At 53.2% G+C, this 12,889-nt stretch overlaps 1 protein-coding gene across 1 annotated transcript in view; it reads right to left on the reverse strand.

The window, feature by feature from the left end:
• Nucleotides 1–7,416: 7,416 nt before the first annotated feature.
• LOC140902983 (phospholipase A2 inhibitor and Ly6/PLAUR domain-containing protein-like) overlaps nucleotides 7,417–12,889 on the reverse strand; it is a 13,134-nt gene continuing 7,661 nt past the window's right edge. The window contains exons 3-6 of the mRNA XM_073323564.1: nucleotides 11,735–11,851; nucleotides 11,224–11,376; nucleotides 10,888–11,031; nucleotides 7,417–7,577 (exon numbers count right to left, since the gene is read on the reverse strand). Coding sequence (XP_073179665.1) covers nucleotides 7,417–7,577; nucleotides 10,888–11,031; nucleotides 11,224–11,376; nucleotides 11,735–11,851 — 575 coding nt within the window. The remainder of the gene's footprint in view (nucleotides 7,578–10,887; nucleotides 11,032–11,223; nucleotides 11,377–11,734; nucleotides 11,852–12,889) is intronic.

Raw genomic sequence — 12,889 nt, forward strand, 5'->3', positions numbered from 1 at the left:
TCTCTCCTGTCTGTACGTCTCTGCATCCCTCCCTGCTCGTTCCCAGTGGCCCAGGCTCCGACTGAGTGTCAAACTGGTTCGGAAAAGGTTCTTTTCTGGAGAAGTGTGGGGTCCCGTGTAGCACCTGGTGCCATAGGGGGGACCCTGATCTCAGGGGAGGGAGGCGTGCAGTGCCTGGCACAATGGGGGGCCCCCAGTAGCAGGCTGGGGGGATCTATGCAGTGCCCAGTGCAATCAGGGCCCCTGCTCTGGGGAGTCTGTGCAGCTCTTGGCACAATGGGGTCCCTGATCTCACTTCTTGTGGTGCTAGAAACAAGTGGTAACAAAGTAGAGAAGGCACCTGTCCTCAGCCCAGCCCGTCAACCCCCACCGACCTTCTCTTTGGGGGTCTTGCAGGGCCGATCATCAACACCGTCTAGACGGGAGGCCGGTGCCCGATCTGCATTGCCCTGGGTCGGAGCAGCTGTTCCAGCACGGAGACCCTGCAGTGCGAGGGCCGTGCCAGCCAGTGCATTTCCATCAGCGGGCAGATCTGGGAAGGTGAGCGCCTGTCCCGGATTCCTTCCAGCCCTGGCTCCCTGGGCCCATCGGCACTAGGACAAAGGGAGGCCCAGGGCCGGGATTTCCAGTGGGCCAGGCCCCCGCAGCCTCCCGGCAGTTCCCGCTTTACCTAGCTATGCCCTTGGCCCAGCTCTAGGCAAAGCTCAGCCCCAGGCTCCCTATGGGGCCAGAGCCTCTTGTCACACCCTGTGGCTTTGCAAGCGAGTTCGGAGCCACGCTCCCCTGTTTCAAAGCCAGCCGGCTTCCCCCTCTCCCTGTGGACATGGCTCTGACCCGTGTTTAAACCCAAACCCCGCTCCGTCCACACACAGAGCCCCCTGCCCCCTACCCCCACCTGCCCCGCCCTGCCAGGCCAGCTCAGCCAGGGGAGCCTGCACCCCTACCCGCAGTGCAGCGGTGGCGGATTAGCCAATGGGCCATCAGGGCCAGTGCCCAGCAGCCTCAGCCCATTGGGGGCCCCCTGGAAAATGGGCACCCCTGCACCCCAAGCCCGGTGCCTGGCAGAAGTGCCAGGTGGCGGGGGAAGGCCCAGCACCCGGATCCCAGCTGCGGCTGTGGCCTGGGGACTGGGGACTGGAAGAGCTCTCACCCCGAGTTGGCGGCGGGACAGATCTTTCCTGGTCTTGGGGACGTGGGCGGGAGGGCTGCAAGGGGGTGGGTGGACTGGGACAGGACTGTGGGGGGAACCGGGGCAGGGCCACGGGGGAGGGAGCAGAACAGGGGTGGGACTGCAGACAGAAGGGGCGGGCGGGCCGCAGGGCCTGCACAGCCCAGCCTTCCCGGCTTCTCGCTGGCCATCATGAGCCTGAAGTAGCAACCGCCACCGATGGAAGAAAAAGAGACGTCCACCATGCAGCGTGCGGCCAGCTGCTCCCCAGGACCGGGCAGCTGAGCTCTCACCACTGTGACCTGCCCTGGGGTCCCGGTTGCTGTCCTGTGGATGCCGTCCCTCCCCTCGACCTCCAACCTAGACCTCCCCAACTGCAACTGGAGACCATTGCTCCTCGTTCTGTCATCTGCCACCACTGAGAACTGCCGTGCTCCATCCCCTTTGAAACCCCCCTCAGGTAGTTGAAGGCTGCTATCAAATTCCCCCTCACTCTTCTCTTCTGCAGACGAAAGAAGCCCAGTTCCCTCAGCCTCCCCTCCTAAGTCACGTGCTCCAGCCCCCTAATCATTTTAGTTGCCCTCCGCTGGACTCTCTCCAATTTGTCCACATCCCTTCTGTAGTGGGGGGCCCAAAACTGGACCCAGTACTCCAGATGTGGCCTCACCAGTGCCGAATAGAGGGGAACAATCTCTTCCCTCCATCTGCTGGCAACGCTCCTACTGATGCAGCTCAAAATGCCTTTGGCCTTCTTGGCAACAAGGCCACCCTGCTGACTCATTGCCAGCTTCTCATCCACTGTAATCCCCAGGTCCTTCTCTGCGGAAAGGTTGGCAAATACCTACCCCCTGGGCGATCGGCTGGGGCTGCCCCGTGACATCCTGGTGGGACCGGAGATGGGAGATTTCACAACCCTGCATGTGACACTGGCTGATCAGGTGATGCCAATGTGTCTTGAGGCCAATTTCCTTGTGTATTCGTGGAGACCAGTGGTTCTCAGCCAGGGGTCCGTGTACTCCAGGGTACACACAGGTCTTCCAGGGTGGTACATCAGCTCATCTTGATGTTTGCCTCATTTTACTACAGGCCATATATAAAGCACTAGTGAAGTCAGTACGAGCTAAAATTTCCTGACACAATGACTTGTTTGTGCAGCTCTATGTACTATCCACTGAACTGTAAGAACAATATTTATATCCCAGTGGAGTTATCTTATAATTACACAGTGGAAATGAGAAAGGCAGCTATTTGTCAGTCACAGTGTGGCCGTGACACTTTTATATATTTTTAAAATAACATAAGAACGGACCTGTCATAAATATAAAGGGAAGGGGAACCACCTTTGTGTCCCTGGAGCTCTAAAATCCCTCATGGCCAGTGGCAAAACACTTTCACCTGTTGTCATAAATATAAAGGGAAGTGTAAACCCCTTTGTAATCCCTCCTGTCCAGAGGAAATATCCTCTCACCTGTAAAGGGTTAAGAAGCTAAAGGTAACCTCGCTGGCACCTGACAAAATGACCAATGAGGAGACAAGATACTTTCAAAAGCTGGGAGGAGGGAGAGAAACAAAGGGTCTGTGTTTGTCTGTGTGATGCTTTTGCCGGGGACAGAACAGGAATGGACTCTTAGAAGTTAGTAAGTAATCTAGCTACGTATGTCTTAGATTATGATTTCTTTAAATGGCTGAGAAAATAGCTGTGCTGAATCGAATGACTATTCTTGTCTGTGTGTCTTTTTTGTAAGTTAAGGTTTTGCCTAGAGGGATTCTCTATGTTTTGAATCTAATTCCCCTGTAAGGTATTTGCCATCCTAATTTTACAAAGGTGATTCTTTTCTACTTCTATTAAAAGTCTTCTTGTAAGGAAACTCAATGCTTTTTCTTTGTTCTAAGATCCAAGGGTTTCGGTCTGTGGTCACCTATGCAAATTGGAGAGGATTTCTACCAAAACCTTCCCCAGGAAGTGGGGTGCAAGAGTTGGGAGGATTTTGGGGGAAAGATGTGTCCAAACTACGTTCCCCAGTAAACCCAGATAAAGTTTGGTAGTGGCAGTGGAAATCCAAGGGCAACGCGTAAAATTAATTTGTACCTTGGGGAAGTTTTAACCTAAGCTGGTAAAAGTAAGCTTAGGAGGTTTTCATGCAGGTCCCCACATCTGTACCCTAGAGTTCAGAGTGGGGAAGGAACCTTGACAATGCCGTAGGGATGCTAACGAAGAGCTTTAGCAGCAGAAAAGTGCTGACCACAAAGGCAGGGGCATCGCGTGTGCAGACCACCGCGTTCCTCCCTCACCCCATTGAAGGCAAAGCCCACGTGGGTGGGGGCCCTGCCAGCTTGTTCTGTGGGAGAAGAAGCTGTAAGGATGGATTGAGGGAACCCTGCCTCGCTGGGCTGGCTGGACGCTTACAGGGACCGGAACCGGATGCAAAGCGGGGATCCCTGGAGACCGTCTGGGGGCACCTGAAAAGACTTTGGAAAATGGCAGTTTCTTCCTTCACCGCCACCGTTTGGAATTAGAGACTGCGACTCACCTGGGCATGAATTTTACCTGCTTTAACCCCTTGTGACCCTCATTCCCTTTCCTTAGCTCACGACCCTTTAGCGAGTTTCCTACAGACCTGGCTGCCAGCGTTGCCTTTGGTGGAGGATCTGGGGTCCCGTGGCTCTGGGGTAAGTGACCGGTCTCCTGGGGCTGGGAACAACCTGGGTGGGCTGGTTTGGGGTGTACGTGAACTTTCCTCACAAAGTCCGGCTTCTCTGAGAGTCTCTGAGGGGACTGGCTGTGACTCCGGGGTCAGACGGGGGCAGCGATCCAGGAGTTCACGCTGGGTGAAATCTGCTCACCGAGCACCACCGGTTGGGGGGATCTGCCCTGTTTCCTGACACCTTCCCTGAGCCCGGCACTCCCAGTGGAGCCGCTCCAGAGAGCGGGACGAACTGAGCCCTGCAAAATCAACCTAGAAGGACATTTCTCCCCTCCAGGGCGTTCCCGCCCACCTGGACAGCTGGGTGAGCCACGACCTCTCCTTCCCACAGCCCTCCTTCCTCAGAGGAGCTCAACCAGCCGGTGCCTTTCCCCCAGCCATGGGCCTTGCCTGACGGGAGGGGGTCCAGGCAGGACTCCTGGGTTCCATTCCCTGGCCCTGCAAGGGGAGAGGGGTCCAGTGGTTAGAGCAGGGGGCTTGGGAGCCAGGACTCCTGGGCTCTATCCCTGGCTTTCACAAGGGAGTATGGTCTGGTGGGTTACAGGGTGTGGTACTGGGAGTCAGGACTCCCGGGTTCTCTTCCTGCCAGCATCACTTGTGCACAGATAGGGGTAGGGGAGGGCCGGTACGGGACGGTCAGGGGACAAGGAGCTAGGGGGGTACTTTCCCCACAACTCGCTTTATTCAGCCAATGCACAAAATTAACCCGCAATCTCCCCCAAAGAGAAGCAGCAGCCCATGGCTACTGAAGGGAGGTGCACTGCAGCCCGGCACGCAGCAGCAGGGGAGGATGCCAGGCCGGGGCTCAGCATGGGGCCTGTGGATGAAGGGAAAGCAGTGGATGTATTGTTTCTTGACTTTAGCAAAGCTTTTGACACGGTCTCCCACAGTATTCTTGTCAGCAAGTTAAGGAAGTATGGGCTGGATGAATGCACTATAAGGTGGGTAGAAAGCTGGCTAGATTGTCGGGCTCAACGGGTAGTGATCTATGGCTCCATCTCTAGTTGGCAGCCGGTATCAAGTGGAGTGCCCCAGGGGTCGGTCCTGGGGCCGGTTTTGTTCAATATCTTCATAAATGATCTGGAGGATGGTGTGGATTGCACTCTCAGCAAATTTGCGGATGATACCAAACTGGGAGGAGTGGTAGATACGCTGGAGGGGAGGGATAGGATACAGAGGGACCTAGACAAATTGGAGGATTGGGCCAAAAGAAATCTGATGAGGTTCAATAAGGATAAGTGCAGGGTCCTGCACTTAGGACGGAAGAACCCAATGCACTGCTACAGACTAGGGACCGAATGGCTAGGCAGCAGTTCTGCGGAAAAGGACCTAGGGGTGACAGTGGATGAGAAGCTGGATATTAGTCAGCAGTGTGCCCTTGTTGCCAAGAAGGCCAATGGCATTTTGGGATGTATAAGTAGGGGCATAGCGAGCAGATCGAGGGACGTGATCGTTCCCCTCTATTTGACATTGGTGAGGTCTCATCTGGAGTACTGTGTCCAGTTTTGGGCCCCACACTTCAAGAAGGATGTGGATAAATTGGAAAGAGTCCAGCGAAGGGCAACAAAAATGATTTGGGGTCTGGAACACATGACTTATGAGGAGAGGCTGAGGGAGCTGGGATTGTTTAGCCTGCAGAAGAGAAGAATGAGGGGGGATTTGATAGCTGCTTTCAACTACCTGAAAGGGGGTTCCAAAGAGGATGGCTCTAGACTGTTCTCAATGGTAGCAGATGACAGAACGAGGAGTAATGGTCTCAAGTTGCAGTGGGGGAGGTTTAGATTGGATATTAGGAAAAACTTTTTCACTAAGAGGGTGGTGAAACACTGGAATGCGTTACCTAGGGAGGTGGTAGAATCTCCTTCCTTAGAGGTTTTTAAAGTCAGGCTTGACAAAGCCCTGGCTGGGATGATTTAACTGGGAATTGGTCCTGCTTCAAGAAGGGGGTTGGACTAGATGACCTTCTGGGGTCCCTTCCAATCCTGATATTCTATGATTCTATGATTTTCCAATTCCGATATCTCTTTTATACGCTGGGGTGACCACATCTCCACACAGTTTTCAAGAATGGGAGTAGCATGGATTTATATAGGGGCAATATGACATTTACTGTCTCATTATCTCTCCCTTTCTTAATGATTCCCAACATTCTGTTCTCTTTTTTGACATGCACTGCGTACTGTGAACTACCCACTGTGACTCCAAGATCTCTTTCTTGACTGGGAACAGCTTATTTAGACCCCATGTCTGGTTTTGGAAGCAAGTAGCTTTAAGTGAGGGGAAACTTGGGCTATGCAAGACACATCAGACTGCCACAAGGGGTACAGCGGTCTGGAAAGGTCGAGAGCCCCTGGCCGAGATCAAAGGCATGGAGAAGGTAGAACAGTGTGTTTGGAGTTTCAATTTCATAAAAACCAATGGGCCGTGGTATGGTTTTCCCTTCCCCCTCTGCTGTTTTCGCGGAGTAACAACCATTCACCCTGAGCACAGCCCTGGGACTCACTGACCCAGCAGAGACGGTGGAGGGATGCTAAGGAGGAACTTTCGCACCAGGAAAGTGCTGAGTCCAAAGGCAGGGGCCATCGTGTGTGCTGACTGCCGCGTTCCTCCCTCCCTCATCGAAGGCAAAGCCCACGTGGGTGGGGGCCCTGCCAGCTTGTTCTCTGGGAGAAGAAGCTGTAAGGATGGATTCAGGGAAGGATCCTGCCTCGCTGGGCTGGCTGGACTCTTACAGGGACCAGAACCAGATGCAAAGCAGGGATCCCCGGAGACCGTCTGGGGGCACCTGAAAAGACTTGGGAGAATGGCAGGTTCTTCCATCACCGCCACCGTTTGGAATTACAGAATGCGACTCATCTGGGCATGAATTTTACCGCCTTTAACCCCTTGTGACCCTCATTTCCTTTCCTTAGCTCACGAACCTTTAGCGAGTTTCCTACAGACCTGGCTGCCAGGGTTGCCTTTGGTGGAGGATCTGGGGTCCCGTGGCTCTGGGGTAAGTGACCGGTCTCCTGGGGCTGGGAACAACCTGGGTGGGCTGGTTTGGGGTGTACGTGACCTTTCCTCACAAAGTCCGGCTTGTCTGAGAGTATCTGAGGGGACTGGCTGTGACTCCGGGGTCAGACGGGGGCAGCGATCCAGGAGTTCACACTGGGTGAAATCTGCTCACAGAGCACCACCGGTTGGGGGGATCTGCCCTGTTTCCTGACACCTTCCCTGAGCCCGGCACTCCCAGTGGAGCCGCTCCAGAGAGCGGGACGAACTGAGCCCTGCAAAATCAACCTAGAAGGACATTTCTCCCCTCCAGGGCGTTCCCGCCCGCCTGGACAGCTGGGTGAGCCACGGCCTCTCCTTCCCACAGCCCTCCTTCCCCAGGGAAGATCAGAGATCATGGGGGGTGCTTTCCCCACAACTCGCTTTATTCAGCCAATGCACAAAAGGAACCCGCAATCCCCCCGAAAGAGAAGCAGCAGTCAGTGGCTGCTGAAGGGAGGTGCACTGCAGCCCGGCACGCAGCAGAAGGGGAGGATGCCAGGCCGGGGCTCAGGGCTCCCCGATGCCTCCACTGGCCTTTGGAGCTGGGTAGCACTCGGCCTCGCTCAGCATCTCCGGCACGCCCTGGGCGTATTTCTTCACCAACGCTGTCTTCACGCAGGCGCCAGGGGAGCCACATCCAGCTGCAGTATTCCTCAGTTTGATTTTACCTGGACAGGGGGAGAGACGTGATCGGGGGTTCCCAATTCCCCCCCCACCCCGACCCTCATGAGGTCTCTCACACACTCCCCTCCCAGCAGGACTGCACCCGGCTCTGCAGGCAGACTGGGGTCTAGTGCTCAGAGCAGGGGGCCTGGAACAACATGAGAACATAAGAGGAACGGCCCTCCTGGGTCACCCCAAAGGTCCATCCAACCCAGTATCCTCTGGCCAATGCCAGGTGCCCCAGAGGGAATGAACAGAACAGGGAATCATTCAATGATCCATACCCTGTCGCCCATTCCCAGCTCCTGGCAAACAGAGGCTAGGGCCACCTTCCCTGCCCATCCTGGCTCATAGCCACAGATGGGCCTGTCCTCCAGGAACTTCTCTAGTTCCTGTTTGAACCCTGTTATAGTCTGCGCCTTCACAACTTCCCCCGGCAATGAGTTCCACAGGTTTCTTGTGCGTTGTGTGAAGCAGTACTTCCTTTGGTTTGTTTTATACCTGCTGCCTGTGGTGACCCCTCGTTCTTATGTTAGGAGGAGTAAATAACACTTCCTTCTTTACTTCCTCCACACGCTTCAACCTTCTTTAGACCTCGATCATATCCCCCCTTTGCCGTTTCATTTCCAAGCTGAAGAGTCCCACTCTTATTAATCTCTCCTCATATGGCAGCCATTCCATCCCCCTCATCATTTTGGTTGGCATTTTCTGAAGCCTTTCCAATTCCAATAGATCTTTTTTGAGACAGGGCGACCACATCCGTCCGCAGTGTTCAAGCTGTGGGCGTCCCATGGATTTATATTGAGGCAACACGATCTTTGGGGTTAGATCTCTGTCCTATTCTCTGTCCCTTTATGAATGATTCCCAGCATTCTGTTTGCTTTTTTGACGGCCGCTGCACATGGAGTGGATGATTTCAGAGAACTCTCCACAGTGACTCCAAGATCTTTCTTGAGTGGTAAATTCGACCCATTATTGTGTATGTCTACTTGGGATTACGTTTGCCCATGTGCATTACTTTGCATTTATCAACACTGAATTTCCTCTGCCATTTTGTTGCCCAGTCACCCAGTTCTGAGAGACCCTTTAGTACCTCTTCACAGTCTCCTTTGGACTTTAATATCTTGAGTAGGTTTGTATCTTCTGCAAATTTTGCCACCTCACTATTTACCCTTTTTTCCAGAACATTTCAGAATTTGGTGAATAGCACTGGGCCCAGTGCAGATCCCTGGGGGACTCCCACTATTTACCTCTCTCCCTTCTGAAAACTGACCATTTCTTCCTACCCTTTTTTCCCTATCTTTTAACCAGTTACTGAGCCATGAGAGGATTTTATCGCATGACAGCTCACTTTGCTTAAGAGCCTTTGGTGAGGGACGCTTTCTGAAAATCTAAGTACACTATATCCATTGCATCCCCCTTGTCCACACTCTTGTTGACCCCCTCAGAGAATTCTCATACACTGGTGAGGCGTGATTTCCCTTTACCGAAACCATGTTGACCCTTCCACAACAAATTATGTTCATCTATGTGGCTGACAGTTCTCTTCTTTTCTATAGTTTCAATGAGTTTGCCCTGTCCTGAAGTCAGACTTATTGGCCTGTAGTTGCCGGGATCACCTCTGGAGCCCTGTAGCCAGACAGCCCCCCCCCACCGCCCCCCTCAGACCAGCATTACTGGAAACACAGGAGGAAGCCGGAACAGGGCACTTAACATATATTCCAGCACAGCCTTTGAAGCTGTGAAAGCACAGGTGTGCTGCTACAATGTGCCTCTGGGAACAGATACAAGGATTAAGCTCACAGCAGGCAGAGGCCCTGTGACAGACATGGCTCTTAGCCCCTACTAAATAGCGTGATGCACACACCCCAACATCCTAGGTGGGAAAATATTTACCCTGATAAAAGAAATGTCCAGTAGTCGACACTTATTGTTTCTCTCCCTTGCAAGTGTAAACTACTCTTGCGAAAGCTGGCGTCACCCAGACAGACCAGCCCCAATTTGGCATAAGAAAGGAGAAAGAGAATAAAGGAGTACAGAGGTATAAGTAGGGGACCTACTGCACCATGATTTTGGACTGCTTTTCACTATCTATCTGCTGGTCAGATAAGTGACAGCCTCCCAAGGCTTCTGCAGCTAAGAGGGTCCCTAAGCCTTGTCCCTTATTCGTCTTTCCGCAGAATTGAGTGACTGATCCTGGCTTGGCACCGCTGGAATCGAGAGATGCAAGGAGGGTAAGAAGCACCCACAACTGATCTCGTATCTTTAGTGTACACATATTTTGAAATAGAGCTTTATACTTTGTTTTCTTTCTTTGGGATTGTGGCTTCAGTTTGTAACCTGTTTGTGTGTGTAACATCTCTACATTTAAATAAGTAGGCACTAGCAATTTTGTAACCACATGGTTAGAATCTAGCTTAATAAATTTTGGTAACCATTTGTGCATAAGCCTGACTTGTTTTCTCTGGTTTACTGTAAAGCAGCCAACACAATTAAAGAACCTCAGCCGTTTTGGCTCTAAAGCCTGGCCATTAGGTGGGAGTACTAAGAGCCTTGCGTTGAGTTGTGCCGCCTCCATGGGGCAAACTCTTGGGGCACCTGTCAGACAATCCTGGCTGCCCGCTGCGAAGGAGCTCTGAGCTCTAGCAGTTAAAGTCACGGGTCGTTAGGACCTTGGGGCATCCGTCAGCCTAGCCCGGGCTGCCCGCCGCGAAGGGACAGTGCGTCCTAGCGGTTAAAGTCACGGATGGTATAAAAGGGCATAGCTGGCACCTCACCAAACATCCTTGGCCATCGGCTAACAAGCCCTTTTTCGAAACAGGCGTGTCATTAGCTGTCCTCCAGCCAGTTGAGACAGAAGCTGATTTAAATGGTAGGTTACAAACCACAGTTAGTAGTTCTGTAATTTGACATTTGAGTTCCCTCCGAACTCTTGGGCGAATCCCATCTGGTCCTGGTGACTTATTACTGTTTAATTTATCAATTTCTTGCAAAAACTCCTGTAATGACTCCTCAATCTGGGACAGTTCCTCAGATTTGTCACCAAAACAGAATGGCTCCAATTTGGGAATCTCCCTCCCATCCTCAGCCGTGAAGATTGATGCAGAGAATTCATTTAGTTTCTCCGCAGTGGCCTTATCCTCCTTGGGTGCTCCTTTGGCATCTCGGCAAGTAGGACTCCTGGGTTCTCTCTGCAACTCTGCCAGGGGAATGGAGTCTAGTGGGTCAGAGCAAGGGGGTCTGGGACTAAGCCGGGACACCTGGGCTCCACCTCGTACTCTGTGTTCAGACCCCGCCCGCATCTGGAGGACTTACCCAGTCTTAATATCCCAGATTCCACAACACAATGGTCCTCGGTGCCGGTGCAGGCCAAGACCCCCTTCCCGTTCCAGAGATGTGGCCCCCCTCTGAGGTACGACGGGCACTGCCGGCCGTTAGGGACGGAGCTCACAGTTGGCACTGAGAACAGTCAGACACACACAGTCAGCCAAGGGTGGGGAGTCACCACACATTGGGCTCAATCCCAGCTCGGGGAAGGGAGTGGGGTCTAGTGGTTAGGAATGGGGGCTTTGGGCTGGGAGTCAGGACTCCTGGGTTCTCTCCAGGCAGGTGTGGCCGGAGCAGGGCTCTAGGTTTGCAGCAGACACACACCTGGGATGGCCCCGGCGTTGCAGCCGTCGGTGTCACAGCAGGCGATGTTCGCCCGCATGGTGACATTGTGCACGTAGGTCAGCGAGAAGGGGCCGGGCTCACAGTTCTTGGGCTCCAGGCACGATTTACCCGTGTAGGAGAAGGAGTTTCCCTCTGTGGAAGGGAAACAGAGCATCACCTCTGAGCTCCCCAATGGACCCCCAGCCACTCCATCCTCCCCTTTTGTTCCATCCACCCCACCCCCAACTAATCTCATCTCCCCACCCCCCGCGATAAAATCCTCTCTTCTGTCTGATCCAGGCCCCAAAGCCACCCACTGCAATACCCCATCTCATCCCATCCCCCGTCAATGACATTATCATTCCAGACTGAGCAGTCCCTGCTCCTGGAGAGGAGCGGAGACTATTGGTTAGAGTAGGGGGACGAGCTGGGAGCCAGGATTCCTGGGTTCGACCCCTGGCTTCAGGAGGACAATGGTGTCTACACTTAGTAGGAATCTTCTTTCACTCACCCAGCCTGATCTCTGCCACAACGGTGATGCAGGTCCCTTCCGAGGGGGCGCAGGGCTGCAGGGGGCCGGAGCATGATTGCTCTCTGGACGCACACACCTCGCATTGCAGAGCGCTCCCTGGAGGTTGGAAAAATCCATTCTCAGTACAAACCCCAGCTCCACACCCCTCCTCAGGCAGTGCCCGTGGGCGAAATACCACCAGCAACCAAGAGGTGGCGCTGTGGGAGTTGTTACCACCAATGCCTCCTCACTGAACGTGTGGGCAGGCAGATCTTGGAGAAATGCCACCTGCTTTTGCAGCAGTTCTGCCCAGTTCCATTTAACTCCCCGGATGGGGAAAGGCATCTTGCTTGCCTGCGAACAAACCCCACACATCTGTGTAGACAGAAAAACAAGAATTCGGCTGCTCTGAAGAGGGGTTTCTTCCTGGCTTTGTGGTGAACCTTTCTCACACACACACACACACACACACCCCGCCGTAACTCTCTGCTCCAGGCCTCTGCCTCTCAGAGTTATATCAGCTCAGCCACACTCGACTTCAACCCACTTTTCATCGCTGATCCTGCCAATTCTCTTCTTCAGAATACGATTGACGCTTGTTAAGCCTTTGGATTAATGGCTGTTCGTCTCCAGCCAGCGATCCCAGGAGCATCAACTCTTTCCTCTCCAGAGCGTGGGGGCCTTTAAATTCATTACGTGAGCATAAGGTAGTTTTAAGAAAGAAAGAAAGGAAGATTTTCCCACTTTGGTTTTTTTAGAGCTTTCATGTGGAAACATCAATTAAACCTCACAACACCTTCCCCTACCCTTCTATGTCCCTAGATGGTTGCAAAGTTATATTATCCCTATCAAAGAAATATGGAAACTGAGGTAGAAAAAAGATGTGTTCAATTCAGGGTTAGAACCAAGAAGACAGCTGAGAAGTCCTCACTCCTGACTCCCAGCCCACTCTAACCCACGAGATCCCACTCCTCTTTCAGAGCCACGGACAGAACCCGGGAGTCCTGATTTCCACCATCTCTGCTCAAACTCACTACACCCCAGCCCGCTTCTACAGCTGGGGAATGAGCCCAGAAGTCCTGGCTCCCAGCCCCCACCCGTTGCACCCCCATTCCCCTTTCAAACCCGGGGAATGAACCCTGGATTCCTGGCAGG

Source organism: Lepidochelys kempii, chromosome 24, assembly GCF_965140265.1.
Source record: "Lepidochelys kempii isolate rLepKem1 chromosome 24, rLepKem1.hap2, whole genome shotgun sequence".
Classification (NCBI taxonomy): Eukaryota; Metazoa; Chordata; order Testudines; family Cheloniidae; genus Lepidochelys; species Lepidochelys kempii.